This window comes from Telopea speciosissima, chromosome 7, assembly GCF_018873765.1.
Source record: "Telopea speciosissima isolate NSW1024214 ecotype Mountain lineage chromosome 7, Tspe_v1, whole genome shotgun sequence".
NCBI lineage: Eukaryota > Viridiplantae > Streptophyta > Magnoliopsida > Proteales > Proteaceae > Telopea > Telopea speciosissima.
The window spans coordinates 6,043,330-6,064,583 of NC_057922.1; the positions used below are offsets into that span (position 1 = coordinate 6,043,330).

The 21,254-nt window shown below is 38.5% G+C and overlaps 1 protein-coding gene across 1 annotated transcript in view; it reads left to right on the forward strand.

Moving 5' to 3' along the window:
* Nucleotides 1–4,813: 4,813 nt before the first annotated feature.
* The window catches only part of LOC122667049 (RNA-dependent RNA polymerase 6-like), a 53,195-nt gene continuing 36,754 nt past the window's right edge, over nt 4,814–21,254 (forward strand). The window contains exons 1-3 of the mRNA XM_043863222.1: nt 4,814–4,899; nt 14,098–16,802; nt 18,935–19,833. Coding sequence (XP_043719157.1) covers nt 14,100–16,802; nt 18,935–19,807 — 3,576 coding nt within the window. The 5' untranslated portion in view covers nt 4,814–4,899; nt 14,098–14,099 and the 3' untranslated portion in view covers nt 19,808–19,833. The remainder of the gene's footprint in view (nt 4,900–14,097; nt 16,803–18,934; nt 19,834–21,254) is intronic.

Sequence of the window (21,254 nt, forward strand, 5' to 3'; positions counted from 1 at the left end):
ACTTACCCCTCGAAGGAATTACAAGGGTGGGTATTACAAAACTACCTAAATAATGCCACTGCTTGACCGGTGTGCCCCTTTTGACATTTCCCACTCCCGCCCTATGACCGGCCACCAGTGCTTTCCTCGGACACTATTGTAAGTCGTTGCAGTTATGTCGGCAAATAATTACCTTACAAAGTGGAGTGAGAAGGATTAAATATCGTTATTTTATCATTCAAGTTCATGGATCGTGATCCTCTACGGTGCGTTGATTGTGGCAGTCTGAGCAGCGCACAAATATGGGGAGGTGCAATGACCGTTTTACCCTTACTTAGGTAAGGCGTTTGGGTAGGGGTAAGGTGGTCATTGTACCTTGTCATATTTGTGCGCCGCTCATGCGGCCACGGGCAGGCACGCGGTTGAAGATTTGGATTGCAAGTTCACTATAGAGTTGAACTTCGGTTGTTTCAAGGGGTTGGTCATCGGAATAACAGAACAGCTTATGAGGACCGGCGGGCAACCCTATGCAACTGGAGGTAAAGTATTCTTCATGACTGTATTTTAATCTTTATTTTAAAAATGGGAATAGGAATGCTAACTAGCTGCTCGGCACGGTGTTTACATGTGCCAAGGCACAGCTTAGTGTAGAAAGACTGGCGCCCCCTGGAAAGGACCAGGAGTGCGCCAGTCTTTATGCGCTGGGCTGTGTCTGGGCATGGGTACACACTGAGGTACATTATCGGGAATTTTTATCGTATGCGGTTCCCTGACCGGTGCCGGTTCCCTAGTGCCTCACACAAGAGGAGGGTGGATTCCACCCGGGTAGAGTGTTCGGTCAGGTGCCTCGGGTGGGTCCCACCCCCCTCTTGTGAGGGGCACTAGGGAACTGCACCGGTCAAAGAACCGTAGACGATAACGATTCCATTACCGGTTAGTGTTCTCTCTCTCCCTTTTTAAAGTATTTTTTCTTCCTCAGTAAAATAGCAACCACATCAATTGATTAAAAAACTATGGGCCGAGTTTCCCTCCACTCACGGTGAATGGGATCCCATTCACCGTGGGGCGGGTAAGGGTAAAGGGAGGGTATGATCACATTCACCATGGAGCGGGTAAGGGTAAAAGGAGAGTATTTTGGAACATACAAAAATCTTAGGAGGGGTTTGTAAAACTTAGGATGATGGATGAACTGTCTTGTATATGGGTGGAGGGAAACTTCATGTTTTCTATAGAGGGAGAGATGGAAAGAGGCAGATTCGAGTTCCCCTTGCAAGATTTCACAGGTGTGTCATCCATACTGTAGAGTTCCTGGTTAGTGCCTGCGTGGGCCAGCTTATATGATGGAAAGAGCTTTCATTCAAACAAAGAAATCATCACTGAAAGGGGACTTGTAACTGAAAGGAGAACTTGATTTAAGAAAAATCCCTATGACTTACCTTTCAATGTTGTCGGAAGGGTGGGGGAAGTTTCCTCGCTCTTCTCTCACTCACGTTTCTTGGGGCTTGGGTTATTAAGAAGTCTAAGCTGCAACCAACCATATTCAACTGATTTAAGAGCAGAATAGTAAAATGAGTTGATTCCTCCTTTCTGAGCCGAAAGGGCATGAGAATATAAGGGATGAATGGATGATGGACTATCAAAAGCAGCTGATAGATGCGCTATTTTTTCTTCAGTTTCTTCAAAAGTTACATCAAAACAATTATCGCTTTCCTGGCTAATTTATGAGCACCAAGCGACACCGAAGATGTCTTCAGCCATACTCTTTAGTCATGATATCATTTTTAACACAAAACTGGAATTTTTTTATTTATTATATGAATCGGATTGGATCGGTCGATCCACCGACAGATCCGATTTAATGCCGATCCATGCTTGCATGGTTTAATGTATCTATCATAGATTGGCCGATATATATTAGTATCTGGCAACAATGATATCGAAATTTAGCCGATATTAGATTGGTGAATGATACAGATAAAAGGTATAATTGTCCAAATACAATCAGATATATATTGATATCTTTAAGGGCAAAAACATCTTATATGACCCATATGATAGTGATCCTCGCCACATAGGATGTGAGATCAATACTAATATTAACAATTGATACCTAAAACCATTGTTGTACTCCGCGATTAAGAAATTGGAGAGGATTTTTTTTCGGACTTAGTAAACCTAAGTGGGCCAACCAAAAATGATGGAAAGAGCTTCAATAACTGAAAGGAAACTTTACTTGACCTAAAAACCAGCCATGTAACTTTCAGTTGTCATATTTCCAACCCCAGGTCTAAGTACAACAGGATGGGCGTGCCTTTTTTTGATAAATGGCAAGGTTAAGCTGCTTGCTGCAGGTTCGATCAAATCTACTCACCAGTTGGAACCCGAGCTTTTTTGTATTCGCACAGGGCTCGATCATGCTTCTAGTTTAGGACTGAAGATGAAAAAAGTGTGGTGTGCGAATCAACAGATCCTTGATCTTCTTCCATCACCAACTACTAATCCTTGGCCGTGTCATCTTCTTCAGGACCTTCTGTATATCAGCTCTGTTGGCCAGGACTTAGACTTAAAAGTTTAAAAAGTTAGGAAACCCTTTTTGTTATGCAATTGCTTCTAATCTGGCCATAAAAGCTCTGAACTTTAACTCTATTGTATTTTTCTCTTGTTAGTTTGTTTTTTTCTTTTTGTTTTCATCAAAAAAGAAAAAAAAACTTTCAGTTATCATCCGATGTGGATTGTGGTCCGTGGAGGTCCCCTTTTCTCTCTCTTGTTTCTTGGGCTACGGGTAATTAAAAGTCTAAAATGCAATCATATTCAATTGGAAAAAAGGAACATATAAGAGTAGTAGAGTACGATGGATTGATTCCATATTGAAGAGAGGGAAGAGAATAAGAGGAATTGTTAATTTTCTTTTTTTTTTTTTTTTTGTAAGGAATGTTGGTTTATAAAAGTAGATATCGTTTAATTATAATTGGGACTGCATTTATAATAGGGTTAGGTTTTGAATCCATTACATGTGCAGAGGTAGAATTGTAATTGTGTGAAAATAAGGGTTTTGGGGTTCCTGATATAGTATCTCTATGTGGAAGACCCCATGGAAGAAGAACTCAATCGAAATTACAAGTTTTGACAGAGTTGTCTTGGTTACACAGTCAATCGAGACGAGATGTAGGTTGATTTTATATTCAACTTGGTTTCGCATGGTTTCAACAGGTTTCAACACTGTTTCGGCCATATTTGGATAATAGTCCTTGCTCAAGTGAGGAAGGATTATTATCTAGAGGATGAGCTTTAACTGTGGTTCTAAGGTAACGTATCGTTTCATATGAGCTGATCTCAAATTTGAATGCAAAAGTTTTATACTTGATTTGAATCATGGTTCTTAATCTCGGATCGGATCGGTATCGGTATCGATTGAGGCCGATCCAATCCTTGACCGATCTGACTGAATATTTTTTTATTTTTCCAGAGTGTTAATTTTATTTTTATTTTTAATATTATCTTGACTGATACTGATCGATTCGATCCAGATAATATTGGTCGATCCGATCCCGAGATCACGACACCCACCAACTTTGGTTGATACATGATCTGATCCATAAAATTACGATTTTGGGTATTATTTGAATTTGTACCGATCTGATCCTGATCCATAAAAGTTTTGGCAATGACTGATAACGAATCCGATACCTGAATTTTGAACCTTGATCCAAATCCACTTCATTATGAGGCCACCGATTCCAACAAATTTTAGGAACAGTTCCTGGCTTAGCTGGCTTAGGAAGCCCAAGTGGGCCAACTTAAAAGATGGGAAGATGTTTCAAAAGAAGAAAGAGCTTTCAAAAGTCGTAACTGAAAGGAGACTTGTAACTGAAAGGAGAAATTGATCTAAGAAAAAGCCTGACTTACCTTTCAGTGTTGTCGAATGGATGGGGGTGGTTTCCTCCCGCCTTCCTCTCCTCTTTTCTAATTTTTACCCTCATCTGTTCGCTGTTCGAATAGGACCCTCCTGTTTCCTCATATAAGATGTGAAATAATAACTTAACCTCTATTGGACAGTGTGTTTGGATCGAGAGTTAGATCATCATTTTACACCCTCATATGAGGAACAGAACAATCTTTTCGATCAGTGAACAGGAGATGATAACGATTCCTTTCTTTCTCTCTTGTTTCTTGGGGCTCGGGTTATCAGCAAGGCTAAGCTGCAACTGATACTAACATTTGATACCTAAACCATGGTTACTGGCTGGCTTGGTAAGCCTTGGTGGGCCAACTTAAAATGATCCAAAGAGCTTTATTAATAACTGAAAGGAAGACTCTCTCTCTCTCTCTCTCTCTCTCTCTCTTGTTTCTTGTGGCTGGGGTAATTAAAAAGTCTGAAAATGCAATCATATTCAATTGGAAAAAAAGGGCATAAGAGTACAATGGATTGATTCCATTTTGATTTTTGAACAAAGGGAAGAGAATATGACGAAGAAGACTACATCATGACACGTTTAAGCAGAAATAGCGCGGGAATATATTTAGGGAAGAATGACATCAATAAACAGTCCAAAATAGTACGTCTCAAATCCAATTGGCCTCATGTAGGTAATGAAGCTTCCCCATTGTTCTAGCAGCTTCTACTCCTCTAGATTACTACTGTCACTCTCACTCATCATCACTCACTGTTTCACTGTTCAGAGCTTGTGGCACAAGAAAAGCAGTCTCATCCCAATTGGTCCCAATTTTTTCCATCTAACCTTATAAAATCCCCACATCTTTCATTCCACATTTCCCTACCAATGCTCTGTTGTGATCTGTTTTGCTTTGCTTCCGTGCTTGACTGCTACTAATATATCCTCAACTCAATCTAGCCTGCTCCCACTGCCACAATCAACTTCGAAGTGTTCCTATTGATCATCTCTCTGAACGATCAAAAAGGTCAGTCTTTTTTAACAAATCTTTCTGTTTTTTCAATGCTTTACGAGTTTGAAATTGAATTGAATGAGATGGATGAGTAGCTTATGTTATATTTCTTGTTTGTGAATCAATTTACACTTATTGTTGTTTTGGAACAGGATTTTTATTGTGGTTATATTCAATTATCGTAATTGTCTCACCCGGCCCAAGCTAGCTCCCCAGTGCCAAGAACTTAAGTGATCTTATCTTATGGATTATCTCTCAAACAACCAAGAAGGTCAGTTTTTTTTTTTTTTTTTTAAAATATTCTTTTCAATGCTTTTCGAGTTGCATTGATTGAGATGGAGTAGCTTAATTATTATTCTTTTTGTTTGTGAATCCTTTGGATGAAATCTGGAAATTCAGTTTTGCTTTATGGTGTAATGCACTTATGGTTGGTCATTGGTGTATCAGAGAATGTAATTAATTCACTTATTCATGGCTGTCTCACAGTCACTGGACCACTAAAATGTCTCATTAGTCTTGCTTTGTTGTTCTTATCAAAGAAAAAACAAGTCTTGCTTTGTTGGGTAAGAGTTCCGATTAATTCTGCATTTGTGGCGAGAAAATACTCTCTGCCACATGATGGTACGCGTCCTAGACCTAAGAGTGTGGCCCCTGCATCAGCGTGGGGGCCATGGGAGCGCGTAGAAACATCAATCTGATAGAAAAAAAATAATAAAATTGTGGGACCCACACATCTTCTTCGATTCTATTCATGAACATCCCAAACTCATTCAGTTGCTGCCGCTGCAATCATACTCTTCCTACGCCAACGAGGTTTTGTACAGCCATTCTTCTAGGGAAGTTTCATTTGAGTTGCAGACAAGAGTACTTGGAGTTGTAGGCAGGGGATCCTTCCAACCCACCGCCCTTCGTTGTCATAGACGCCTACTTCGTCAAAGATACGGAAACCTGAGACTGGAATCTCAGGTGGGCGAAGTACTACTTCTCTGTAAGGGACAATCTGTCTAGGTACCCAAGAAACCTTCCTCGTTGCTACAAAATTCAACCAAACCAGCAGTTCGAAATCCCTTTGCCATCTTTGTTGTTACTTGCGATCTTCAGAGAGAGAGAGAGAGAGAAAAGGCCGCAGAAATTTCCCGGAATCGGAGCAAGTTAGTAGAGGGACCTGGTTTTATTGAACTGGGATTTTTTTTTTTTTAGAAAATAAACCTTTTCCTATCTCAAGTAGAAACCAAGCAAGCAGCCATTTCCGTGGATGCGTACATTGAACTCTGTTCTAATCCCTAATCAATTGGAGAAGTGTTTGAAAGTTTCTTTTCTTCATAGAGATATCTGAAGTTCGCAAGTAACAGACACATCATCTTCTGTTCTCACTCCATTTTAACCCCAAACCCATGGAGAAATGTTTGAATGTTTCTTTTCTTTAGGGCCGAAGTTCTCCGTCGGTGCCGGAACGGTATGATTGCCGCAGCAGCAGCTGTAGATAGGGCCTTATTCTCGCTACTTACATGACTATTCGCTGCTCTCTCTCGATAATCCTATTTCCCTACGCATAGATATCACATCACACAATTTCCATTGTCTTCCGTGGGACGATGATAGGGGCTCACCCAAGGTCGCTGCCTTCTTGAGTCGTGGTCTGAACCACTTTGAGATTGGCTGGTGAAAGTGCAGGTGCGATGATGTTATATAATAGTGAATCCTGTCAAACCCTTCCACCATAACCAGTCCATTTCCCAAACTTGGTTTTTCCTTCATATTCAAACGCATTGGGCCTTCCCTAGCTCTTGGCCATCACTTTCTTGACGACATCTGTTTTAGAAATTCAGGGCCTACAACACCAAGGAAAGGCTCCATTTTAAAGAGATCAATTCAATAACCGGCTGCAAGCTCCTCATGCAGGTTAACCTAGAGATTCAGAGCCGAGAAGCAGAGTACCCCATCATTTTCAACGCGAGGCTTGAGGTTATCGCGCCATTTCCAAATTTTTATTCTCTCGCTCTCTTTCTCATCATTTCTCTTCCCATGAAGACCAATAAGAAATTAGGCAGCATAGAGTGTGAGGGATCAGGGAACCCATTCTAATTGCAGGCGGTAAAGAACCTCAATATGACGATATTCCGAAGTTGGAAGCAGACAGAAAAAGGTTGTAATCTCTTGAAACTTGATGGATCTGCAGAGACGGGGAAGGGCGGGTGGGGAAAGAGAGAGAGAGAGAAGGCGGGTGGGGAGGGCGGCGAGGGGGAAGTGATGGTGGCGGAGGCGGTAGCAGCCACATTGGCGGTCGGTGGTTTAGAAGAGTCTGAGATGAATTGTGGGAGATACAGCTGCAGTGAATTATTCGACAGAGATGCAAGCATGCCCTCTGGGCCTCCTCCATCTGTGAGTTTACTTTCATTTCATATCCCTCTTGTTTCACTTGATTTGATGTAGTAATCTAGTATCTTTCAAGTTATTGCACTAACACCTCGCTAGTCGCTACTATCCCAAACTGGGCAAGTGCGATATGGCCATGTTTTTTTTAAATTTAGTATGCATTTTTATGGGGATTTTCATGTCTTTACTCTTTAGTTAATTGTCATCATTTTCTACCTTCAGTAATTTTTATGGGAAAAAGAATGTTTCTCTAAATTTTATTTTGCGTGTAGGAATATTTATGTAGTTTTACCTTCTATATTTTTATGTAAATCTTAAAAAATTATTTTAATTCTGTTTTCATGTTTTTAGGATAGAATCATATGGATTAAGGAGTATTTTTGCATTTTATACTTTTTACATACATTCACATGTTATGAACTAATGGTTAGTTTACTTTTTTATTATCATATTTAGGACTTTTGTTGTATAGAATGACATTATTGTGAGTATTATATGCTTGTAAATTAGGGTTTATTTTCTCTTTTTCTGATAAACAATAACTTAGGTTAGATTCTTTCATATTATTCTGTCATAATTTTTTATTTGATTAAGTTAGATTATACATATTAACGTGTTTTGTAGCGTTGCCAAATTCAAGTGAGTCATATTCCTTTTCTTTGTTTCTTAAACTCATGTCTTTGATTTTAAATTTTGATGTTCTTTTTGTTTAGACCTTAGTTTTCCCTGCCTTGTTTTGTTTGTATCCACATAGTTAATCCCATTAAGTTGGAATAAGGCTGAGTTTGTTGTTGTTGTTGTTGAAAATCCAGTTTTTGTTCTTGAACTGGGGGGTTGACTTTTTATCTTTTTAGAATTTGAATATGAATTCGACACTTATCTCGGCTCGATAGGCTGCGAAATCGAGACAACTTGATCGAAATCGGCAATTTCGACCGAGTTCTTCTTCCATGCTTCTTCCTCTCATTTATTTCTTGGATTCATATCTTTGATTATAATATTTGATGTTTTGTTTTGATCATGGTGTGATGCATGTGTTTAGGATTAAATTATTTATTCTCTTATAAAAATACCAAATAACTAGGAATATTGGTTTAACCATGTGGGTTGGGGTGCCCCACACCTTCCCCAGTCCGCAACTTGACATTTACCCATGGTTTGAGGTATCGGTATTGGATCGCCCGAATTGGTATCACTAGCCGTCAATCCCGATACCTGGCCGATGCCGTATCGATGGAATGGTAATTGTCAAAAAATCCAATTTTTTAGGAAAACCAAGGGCAAAACTGTTTGATCCGGGCCGATCCGTATCAATATTGTATTGGTTTCCGAGATAGCCAATATTCGATCCGATACCATGCACTAAATCCATGCATGTTCCATTGTCATGGTTCGTGGGTCCTAGACCTTAATCTAGATGGTGGCTCCATCTAAAAAGTCCTCTCCAAAGAGGACGATACCGATTCCAGCCAGACGGTGAAAGATTGTTGTTCTCACTAGGACCTTGGGGTCTTCCTATCCACAAAATTTGGGGCCCATCCAAGCTGCCACATGACAAAAATTTTGTAGACCATGCAAGGATACATGATTTGTGTAGATGGTAATCCTCAACCCTCTGTTATTTTCCCCCTATTTCTATTATATTTTACATCTTAATTATATTTAATTTTTATTAATTTTCTAAATTTATCATGAACAACAACATGGGGTTCACTCGAGTTAATTATACATGCTAATTGTATTTTTAGATAATGGATAAACAACAGACTTTATTGAAGAACAAAATGGATAGTCCTATTTGTTTCTAATGACTAATGATTTTTTATTAATGCATTATTTTTCTAATTTTTTTAATTGATGCACTTGGAAATTAATTTTGTGGCCAGTTGGCTTTATGTCCCTGGTTTAGGGGTTTTATGTCTCTTTGTACTCGAGTGGGTCTTTGAGTGGTTTTGTGCAACTACCTACTTTGAGTCTAGGGGTTAAGGCAGTATTTTCACTCCTAAACCCAACATACTTGATTTTAATTTTTATTATGCAAATAAAATCTTGAAGGGCATGCCCAGAGCCTTAAATTTTTGAGGTTTAAAAAAATTGTGACACTAATAATTATTTTTAACTTAAAATGCTTTAAACCTCTCACCTGCAAACTGTACTTGTGTATCTAGTGATATCATTTTTCCCAAGACGCATCAGTACCAAGATGGTTGATACTTTTGATGCTATTTGATATTGAAGGAAACTCCCATTTTCCTTTTAGCATGGCACTATTGGAGTGAATAAGTGAATAACAGATACATATAGGATATGTGTTATAGCCTATAGGAAACAAATCGATGCCTTAAATCTTGAGTTCAACTAATCATGATTTTGTTGTTAATTACTAATATTTAAATTTTACTAATCAGAACACCAGTTTCATGTATTTCTATTTCTTCATATCATAGTTGTCAAGGCGTCACCTAGGCATCCAGGCGGATTTTTGGGGGGCCTAGGCGACTGCCGCCTTAGTGGTATTGAACGCCTTAGACCTAGGTTTGGCCCTTATTTATGTCAAATATCATTAATGTAAATGTTTATATTTGTTCTTTCATTTACGTAAGGTATTATTCATAAATAAACAAATACCCCCCTATTTGAAACCAATAAAAATAGTTAGAAAATCAAATTCCAAAAGGATAAAAAGTCAACTGACCAGTTCTAGAACAAAAACTAGAATTTTTGGGATAGGTGAAATTTTCAACTTTTACTACTGGATTTTTTCTCAAATCTAAAAATTCCATAACTCTTAATATGGTAAAACATTAGTAAAAACCAAAAGGGCGGAAAATATTCATTTGTTTTGATATATTAAAAATATTTTAATTCAAAGCGGTTTTAACAGCATTCGCAAACATCAAATAAGGTTTGACCAGAACATAACTCCATCCATATAAACTAGATTTAAGCAATTTATTGGAAAGCTGGTTTTTTGCTCTACCTAATACAAAAAGTCTCATGTAAAAATAAAATCATTTGACTAGTCAAGCTTCTTAGAGAACAAAAACATTTCTCTAAATTGAGAGCAATTTAATTGCTTATAGATAAGATCACATTTTCTAAGAACAATATAAACCAAATATGAGACTAGGTATACTAGGACAATGACCAATACCAAGAACAGTATAAACCAAATGTATGTTTTGATTGTTTTAAACTTCCAATAGCTTGCTTCTTCAGTTTTGTTGTCTTCTAGTTCTATCATAGTTATCAAGGCGGGAAAGGGACCATGGTGTTTTAGAGGGGCAAAATTCAAGGCGACACCGCCATGGCGGCAAGGCGCCTGCCATGGCGCCCCCAAGGCGTCCAAGGAGCCTGGAACGCCATGGCAACACCTTGATAACTATGAGTTCTATGTTGAATTTTGATGACTTGATGTGGTTTAACATTGATTTTTTAAAAACTTGATGTGACTTAATATTGATTTTTGATGACTTGATGTGGCTTAATGTTGATTTTTGATGATATAAGGTATATATTGTAACATACTAATTTATGTTAGAAAAAGGAGGAAAAAAAAATAACACTTGGGTGCCTTGGTCGCCTAAGCGCTTAGGCACCCCTCCACCGCTTTGGATCGCCTTGCTACCTTGACAACTATTTTTCAATTATTTTGAAGATTTTAATTGTAGATTTCAATACTCCATTTTCTTGGCACCTCTTGATGCAGTATAAAAATCGGATTTTATTATTTATCTTAATTTAAGTTATCAAGAGCATTAAATGCTCATCTCTCCGTGCATTTTGTTTGCAAATGTCACTCATGGGCACTACCTTGGCATTTACTGTCGTCATTCCACTCTCTCTCCCTTAACATATATTTCCCATCACATTCCCCATCACATCATTAATGTCTTTCTCTCCCGAGGCACTCTCTCTCTCTCTCTCTCTCTTTCAGGAGCCTCCTCTCTGACCCTAGTCATCTTGTACTTGGCTTCCCTTTGCTATAAACTTGTCACTATTTTGTTGTTTATTTTGGAATTCACTTTGAGCTGAATCACCCTGCACTCCTATCAGCCTATGAGCTGCTTTGTTTGTTGTGGCATGCTCAGCTCAACTACCTTCCTAAGACCTTCAGGATTATACCAATTTTTCATCAAATGACAAGGTCATCCTATTGTCCTGTTTTCAGTTACCCTTAATTAAGATTTCTACTTGGTTAACTTGAACAGAAATCAGATGAGACATTTTAAATTTCACAACTTAGTGTTTTTTTTTTTAGATTTTTACAGGATGAAACTTTTTTTTTGGAAGTGAGATAAATTTCTTGTAACTTGCTGTTTAAGCTTGCACGTTACATCAAATGCACTCCATTTTATGTTTTTGTTTCTCAATCATTTTATATAAAATGCACATTCATTTTCATTTCAACGGTGATAATTTCAGTTGGCTTATTGTTTGAGTTAAAATAATACCGCAAGCGTACGGGTCAATCGTAGCTACGGGTCGAACACGAGGAGATATACGTCACTCTATTTAATTAACTTAAAAGTAATGCAAAGTGGACCAAAGTAAAGTGTTAAATTAAACTAATTAAACTAATGAAAATTAATGCATCCTAACTCATAAGCATCTAACAAAATTAAGGGATTAAATTGGCGTCCTAACACATGAGCATCTAACCTATCAAACTAAAGCGAATTGAAAGGAATAATAAAAACGCAGCCACACTTCATAATCACATAAAAAGAAATAAGGGAATAAAAGTGCATCCACATACCATAACCATATAAAAAAAATAAAAGAAATAGAGGGAGAAGAAGAAGAAGATAGAGAGAGATATAGGAAAGGGAGAATGAGATTAAGGGTTTAGAGAATGAGATACCTTGATGTGCTTGAATACTTGAATAAACTCACTATGGCTTCCTCTTCTAAATCTCCATGTCTTGTCATCAACATAGGAACTTAGACTAGGAAGCTTTAAATTAAAACTATTACAACCATTAAACTAGACTTATGAAATCAAAACTAAGAACTTGAAATCAAAACTAAGAACTTAATCCAAAAATAGGAAAAGAAGAGAAAATTTCACTAAGTGAATGAAATAAAAATTACACTAAAAAACTGAATTAAAATTGAACTAGAAACTAACTAAAAACTGAACTAAAAAACTACTAACTCCTTACAACCTAGAGGGTAAGGGGTATTTATAAGAGGAAGAGAGGAGAAGAGAGAAGAGGGAAGTGTAGGAGAAATATTCCCTAAGAAAAGAGAATATTCTCTTTTCCTTCCTCTTTTACAATGCCTTGAATCCTAAGAAAAAAGAAAAAAATAGAAAGAAGAAAAAGAGAAGATTGTTTACATAGACCTTCTATTTCTAGAAAAGTAAACTTCCAATTCTAACAAGTGCTTCCTTTTCTTTGTAGATATCTTCTCCAAGCAATAAAATCAAAGCATCTTTGATTTTTCAACTTTCCATAGGTGAGAGAATATCTTTCAAAATAAATCTATCCCAAGTAGAATTCTAGAAGTGCCCTTGAGAAGTTGGAGGAGAGAGAGAGTAAGGGTGATGACTAGGATTCCTTCAAGAATAAATAAAATACCCATTCTGTCCTTCAGAAAACGTGGACCATGGGGTGCTTATATAGGCCTCACCATTGTGTTCCTTACGAAAAATCACCCAAAATAGACCCAAATTTCGTCCAATTTGGAGTTCGGGAGCCCAAGATATCTCAAGTTGAAGTTGGACTGTCCAGAGCCCTCCAAATGGAATCTTTCGGGTACAGGAAATATAACTTCTGGTTATTGCGTTAAGGCCCCTAGAATCCGAACTTTCGCTTCACTTTATCTCCGGCCGATTGTCAATAATTACAAATAAACCCCTATAGACCATTTTCGCGCTTCGTTACGGAAACGGCCATAACTTCTTCGTTTCAACTCGGAATCAAGTGCCGTTTGAACCGTTACGAAGCTGACTCGATGGGCTACACATCCAAGCCATTAACACCTTTAAACAGCTTAAAAACATTTCTTTAGCATCATCTCTTCCATTTTCTTAAGAATTCACCTAAAACCTGAAAAGCACAAGAAAGCACTGAGTAACTCTGTCCAATGTGGTAAAATGTATGCTTTATGTCCTAAGATTTCACACATAAATGTGCTCATCACTTATTCTCCTGCAAGTTCATTAAATAGCCAAAAACTTTACAGAAGGGATAAGAAGTGAATTTTGACTGATATGTTTGTTTTAATTGCTTCATATTATTTTCTTTGAAGATTATAAATTACTTCTGCTTCACATAGACATCTCTTCACTGCCATAATTTGGTCTCTAGTTTGCAGTTTCATGTATGCTCTCTTCACTTGAACCAACATGCTCAGGCATTTTCTTTTCCTCTTTGATTTAATCAAATTATTCAATCAACCTTTTTGTTGAGGATTCCTAACTCAATTCTATATGAATGAAATGGGTTAAAATTTTAGTGAATTTTTTATGGACACAAGATATTAATCCCATTTTCTTGTATAGATTTTTAATCATATGCTTTATTCTTTGAGAATTGGATGTTCTTTCCGACTCTCCCAGGGTCAAACGGAAACTTGTGTTCATTTCTCATGTGATAATTTTGGTTTAGTTGCTTCTGCTGTGAGTTAATTATTGCAGAAATGATAAATTTCGTAATTGAGCAATTGAGCTTGTAATATATGGTGATTTCTTTTGCAATGTGGAACTACCTAGTGTTTAGCTGCAATTTTTCAATCTATAAACTTGAATTGGACTCAAATTGAGAAGACTTTCAAATTTTTTTACATTTAGTTATATTTCTCTTCTACTGAATGTCACTTCTTTTGTTTCAGCTATGGAGAAAAATGAAAAGGATGCCGTTGTCCCTCAAGTTAGCTTTGGTGGATTTGACAGAAATGTCACAGCACGAGACCTCACAAATTTCATAGAAAATGAAATTGGAATGGTATGGAGGTGTAGGCTGAAGACATCTTGGACACCTCCGGGGTCCAACCCAGACTTCAACATCACAAACATGAAGGCGATTAAAAAAAAAGATGACTACGAGAAGGTGGTACCTCATGCCTTCGTGCATTTTGTATCTCATGAATCAAGAATGGCAGCACACAATGCTGCTCGGCGTTCTGAGCTTTCTCTGAATCATCACCCTCTGAAGGTGAGTTTAGGACCCGAGAGCCCATTTCACATTAATCAGAGGAGGAGGAATATACGCCCATTCAAGATTCCTGCTTATGTTGAAATTGGATCTCTCATTAGCCCAACTGAATTCCTAGTTGGCTGGAAAGGACCCACTTCTGGAGTTGACTTCCTCGTTGATCCTTTTGATGGCACCTGCAAAATACAATTTTCAAAGGATACCCCATTCGCATTTAAAGGCACAAGGAGCCATGCAGTGATTAAATGTGACTTCAATGTGCAGTTTTTGGTGAGAAACATCAGTTACTGCAGACAATATACAGACATGCATTCAAAAATAATTATGCTGCAGCTTGATTCATCTCCTCATATCTACTATAGAACTGCTGATGATGACATCTATGACACAGTTTCAATTGATATGTTGGACGATGAGGATCCTTGGATCAGGACTACAGATTTTACACCTAGCAGAGTAATCGGCAGGTGCAGTTTTTACAGGATCTCAGTCCCAGCCCGTTTTGGATTGAGATTGGAGAAGGCCATGCAATATCTAAGACAACAGAGGGTACCGGAACATCCTAGACAGCGGCTAAGGATCCGGGATGAACCCGATTTCGAGATGCACATATCAAATCACTTCTTCTGTGTTCAGGACAAGGAAGGGATAAGCTTTGAGATAATGTTTTTGGTAAATGCTGTTATTCATAGAGGTATCATCAACCAACACCTGTTGTCGGATGAGTTCTTCGAATTACTAAGAATTCAGTCAAGGGAGGTGAATGTTACAGCATTAATGCAGATATACTCTTATAGGGATCCAGTGTTCAACCCATGCAAGAGGCTGAAAAATGTCCAAGAGTGTTTGAAGAAGAACCCTGAACTTCTCATGAGTTCTCAGAGATCCGATGGTAATGTTGAGGTCAGGAGGTTAGTTATAACTCCAACCAAAGCTTACTGTCTTCCACCTGAGGTGGAACGTTCTAACCGGGTTCTCAGGAAATACAAAGAAAAAGCTGATAGGTTCTTAAGGGTAACCTTCATGGATGAAGGATTTCAGCAGCTGAATTCTAGTGTTCTATCCAATTTCGTTGCTCCTATTGTGAGGGACATCACATCGAAGTCCTACAAGCAGAAGACAACAGTTCATCAAAGGATAAGGACCATTATGAATAAAGGGTTTGATTTGTGTGGTCGGAAGTATTCCTTTCTGGCCTATTCACCTAATCAATTGAGAGACTGTTCTGCATGGTTTTTTGCTGAAGATGAAGATGTGAGGGTGATAGATATCAAAAAATGGATGGGAAAGTTCACTGATAGGAATGTAGCAAAGTGTGCAGCTAGAATGGGCCAGTGTTTCTCGTCCACCTATGCCACTGTTGATGTTCCACTAGAGAAGGTCAACATGAACCTGCCAGATATCAGGAGGAATGGATATGTTTTTTCTGATGGCATTGGCATAATAAGTCCTCAACTAGCAGCGGAAGTTGCAGAGAAATTGAACCTTACAGCTAATTCTCCTTCTGCCTATCAGATCAGGTATGCTGGTTGCAAGGGAGTAATCACCTGTTGGCCGAGAAAAGATGATGGGATCCTCCTCTCTCTAAGGAGAAGCATGAACAAATTTGAGTCTACGCACTCAATCCTGGAGGTCATATCATGGACCCGGTACCAACCAGGGTTCCTAAACAGGCAGATAATAACTCTGCTTTCTGCCTTGGGTGTCCCAGATTGCATGTTCTCAAGAATGCAAGATAGTATGGTTTCTAAACTGAACCAGATGCTGGACAACAACGATGTAGCTTTTGATGTCCTTACCTTATCATGTGGTGAGCAGGGAAATACCGCAGCAATTCTGTTGAGTGCTGGTTTCAAGCCTCAGACAGAACCTCATCTTAGAGGGATGTTATCTTGCGTAAGAGCCGCCCAGATGGGAGATCTTCGGGAGAGGGCTAGGATCTTTGTTCCTAAAGGACGATGGATGATGGGGTGTTTCGATGAATTAGGGGTACTTGAGCAAGGACAATGTTTTATCCAAGTCTCAACACCTTCACCCCAAAATTGTTTTTCAAAACATGGATCCAAGTTTTCTCAGATGAAGAATCTAGAAGTAATCACTGGCATTGTAGCCATAGCTAAAAATCCTTGTCTTCATCCAGGAGATATTCGGATTCTGGAAGCGGTAGATGTGCCTGCTTTGCACCATCTTGTTGATTGCTTGGTTTTCCCTCAAAAGGGTGAAAGGCCACACACAAATGAAGCATCTGGCAGTGACCTGGATGGAGATCAATACTTTGTGACTTGGGATGAGACTCTCATACCTCCAAGCAAGGTGAGCTGGCAGCCAATGGAGTATGACTGTGTGAAAGCCAAAGAGTTGCAACGCCCCGTTAATCACCAGGTAGCTTTCTGCCTTTCCTTAATAATGTCAACTTATGCCTGTGTTATTGTTACCATTGCTTTGTGTGTAAAATATTTGTTTTTATTTTGTCTAGGACTCTAGGGACATTATTTCATTGTTCTCTTTGCAGTAAGAGCTGTCCATTAAATTCTTTAATAGGGCCATTAGAGTTTTCTTATATAGAGTTTTTATCAGTCACAATTTTTCCTGATTTGTGTTGGTGTAATTATCTGTGACTTGTTTGCAATTGCACCGTCCGAAAGTGTTATTTGGGTGGTACACTCATAAGTTTACTTGGTTGCATGTAGTATCTGGGGCATTAATATGTTATGACTGAAGGACTTATACTTCCTAGGGTTTAATAAGGCATTCCAATTATAGAAAGACTATGATGCCTATGCAAAATGTTATGCCAAGGCAAGATTCCACGGTATTTGTTGTTGATAAATTTTTGTCCCATCTAATTGGGATTGAGCAATATCAAGAGCCTCAGCAATTTGGTAAAATATTCTTGACATTTTATAGGGGTTTACGTTCAAACTATATCCACCTCCCCTCTCCTTCTACCTTCAAACAAAAAGTCTTGGGCCAATTATCTATCCTCTTTTGGTAGTTCTCTTTTTTTGTTTGTTTGTTTGTTTGTTTGTTTTTGTTTTTGTTTTTTTTTTTTTTTGGGGGGGGGGGGGGTGCATAATGGAAGAGGAACGGATTAGGACTGAATAAGGTTACAGTTTCCAGATGGGTTCAACAAACATCCAGAGTAATTATTCATATGTACTGTTGGAAATTTCTTGGACAGTGACCATTTATATTTGGGAGTTTAGTGAGTCTCTCTTTCTCTCTCTCTCTGGGGATTTTAGTGTCTGTTATGCTCAATTTTACAACAGGAAATTCTACTGTTTAATGTAACTTTCTCTTTTCTTCTGCTGTGCTTCTCTCTCACCCTTCACCTTTATGATGAGCATTAGCGGATAATCAATTTTTACTTGTTAAGACGGAATGAACAAGCTGGCTAGATTGTTTTAACATCCCCCCAACCCCCCCAAAAAAAAAGAAGAAAAGAATCGGATTGAAGTAAAATGAAGAGTTAAATAGAATTCAGCTAAATGGTTTTGATGTTTGTATGTAAAGTATTGCTGTGACGTCTGTCATACTTTAATCATGTATTGCTTTGGGATGCTCAATCACCATTGAATCCATGGAGTACCTATTGATTCAAATACTATGCAGCATAATAGCTGCAGTATTTCGTTAGTTCTTGACATGGTACTGCTTCTGAAATACTAAATTTTACCTTCTCCCTTAAGTTCTTTTTGCCTCACCCCCTTTTATTGGCAACAAAAAGAAAATTTCATTTTATATAGGTCATATTTATTTTCGTTTATCACCTTTATGATGAGTCATGACCATTAGCAGATTTTCAATAGTTCTTGATATCGTACTGCTCTGAAATAACTAAAATTTTCCTTCTCCCTTTAGTTCTTTTTGCCTCCCCCCTTTTATTGGCAACAAAATGAAATTTTTGTTTTTGTACCGGGTTTCTTGCCACCCACGGTGAATGGGAATCCATTCACCAATGGGGCTTCAAATGCGCACTGGGGGTATTTGGAGGGTATTTTTGGCAACATACTAAAACCCTAGGATGGTGGCTGAACGTTTGTATATAGGCCAGATTTATTTTCTTTTATCACCTTTATAATGACCATTTGTAGATTGTCAACTGCTTCTTGAGATCCAATTAAAAATCTAACTGGATCACTATATCATCTTGCTAAGTTCTAAAGAATGAAAATAAAAAAGATTATGATTCAGAAGACATTTTTTTCTTGATATAATTTTAGTCACTCTTGAAGATAGATGGCGGACCTTTGCCTAGACTCACCAATGACAGACCCGTGGAACACATGGTATTCCACTGAGTAGATCTAAACTCAAGCTCATTGTATGGGTTTTTACTCCTTAATAAGCATCTTTTAAATGTATCGGGATAGGATTGAGTATTGGCTGACAAATACCAGGAACTGGAATAATTTACCTGATCACAATGGTGGAACTGATTCATTGCCACACCTACTATTAGCACTGCAACTGAACAAAAATCTCTCATGGTTGTTTGGGTTTCTGTGTAACAGGACATAATTAGCTTTTTCATGGAGTCCATGGTGACTGCACAACTAGGTAAGATCTGCAATGCTCATGTGGTTCATGCAGACCTGAGTAAAGATGGAGCAATGGATGAGAAATGCGTCAAACTAGCAGAACTTGCAGCCACAGCTGTAGATTTCCCCAAGACTGGAAAGCTTGTTAGCATGCCCCGCTCACTAAAACCGAAAATTTATCCAGACTTCATGGGCAAGGATGGAAACATGTCATACAAGTCGGAAAAGATCTTGGGAAGACTATATCGGCAAATCATAGATGCTTCCGATGAAGAAATGGAAGCAAATTCAGAGCTGACACATGAAGACATTCCTTTTGACCCAGATCTTGAGATTCCAGGTTTTGCAGGTTTTGTCAGGGATGCCTGGAATCAAAAGTGCAGATATGATGGGCACGTGAGTGCCCTTCTGGCCCAGTACAGAGTTAACCGGGAGGAAGAGGTGGAGACAGGACATATATGGTCCATGCCCAAGAGCAAGAATCAACGGGAACAGAAAGAGAGGCTCAATGGTGCCTACAATGCACTGAGGAAAGAGTTCAGATGTATATTTGAGAACTTGGACGAGGATTTCCAGAACCTCACTGATGATGAGAAGAATGCAATGTACGAACAGAAGGCATCAGCATGGTACCGGGTGACTAACCACCCTGAGTGGGTGATGAAAGCCCAGGAATTGAAGGACCCTGAAGTCAACGGCAACACACCAGCAATGCTTAGCTTTGCTTGGATTGCTTATGATTACTTGGCCCGAATTAAGATTAAAAGTCGAAAGGACAACATAGATGCTGATACCAGTAAGAAGCCCATCAATGCGCTTCTGAGCTACATTGCTGATCGAATTTGACTAGGAAGAGTGAGGCTCTTATCATGGCCTCCTCTTGGCTACAAGGCCACTCTGCCAAAGTCTTGCTTTCTAGTATTCCAATGTGTTATTTTTGCTTTCAGATTTTAAGTTCTTAGTCTGTTGTACTATGGACCTTCTTCTTCTTCTTCTTCTTGTATTCCAGTGTGTTATGTACTTATCTGAACTACTTTTTTTAATTGGCATGTCATCAGTTACTTCCCCAATATGATATTATTATTTGGCATTCAGCTTTTGTGGATATGTTAACCATGTCATGAGAGGATACCATGAAAATCAAGGAAAATATAACAAACTATAAGCCGATCCGCCCATAGTGAGAACAGGTTTCCGAACCTAAAATAGGTCTCAATGACACAGAGTCATCACAGAGTCATCACTTGGATCAAGGTTGAGAACCCAGACATAACAAACTATCGACTCTATTCCGAACTGGTCCAAACATGGGGCAGGTTCATGTCATGCTGCAATCCGAGGAATCTGTTACGCTAAATTACTGTGTCATATGCGTAATGCATCATGATGTTGAAACAAAGTAGAAGAGATAGATACTCACCTCTATCCAGTTGGGCTGCAATGCAAAGATTAATATACTAAAAGTAAAGGAATTGAAATGAGAATAAGATGGAGTTGGGGGGGGAGGGGGTATTATTAGAAATCTGGAGGGGGATATTATCGCTGCAGTTTCTGATTCCTACGGGCCGTGTATCAATTCGCTTGCTGAACTTCAAGCTTTAAGAGATGGGTTAATGCTTTGAGCGAATTTGGGTTTCATGAAATTCCATGTCAAATCAGATTCTGCAGTTACTGTGCTAAGCGCCTTGAAAAGGTAGTGTGGTTTTTGGGAGGGTTGGTTCTGGTTTCAGGAAGTCTTGCAGCTGATTGACTCTCTTAGACCGATGATCTCTTTTACTTACCATGAAGATAATAGAGCTCCGGGTTTTTTAGCTAATTTAGCTTGTGTTTCATCGTCGAACTTGGTGTTTTATGGAAAAACGCGCATCCCTTAGGGCTTGCGGCGAATTTCTAGAGAAGATGCATTAGGTTTTCTAGTGTTGAGAAAATAAGGCGTTTTCCTTGATGGGTTTTCTGGGTGTGAGTTCTTCTCTTTGAGCGCATGAGTGGTTTGTTAATAGTTTGGGTTGGGGTAAGGCGGGAATGTCCCCCCTTATATTCTCTTATTTTTAAATTTTTATAATAAAATTTTAGGAACTGACCGGGGTCCCAAATAATATTTGGATTTAAAAAAAAAAAAAAAAGATTAAGACTATGACTACGCATTGATATCCCAAGCGTCAAGTAGAGAATAACATGACAAACAGTAAAATAAAACTATTAAATTCGTGCATATAAAATATTACTAAAATACCTTTACATGCACACCTAGCCTAATATGTATACCTCTCCCCCGCAACCCCCCCCAAAAAAA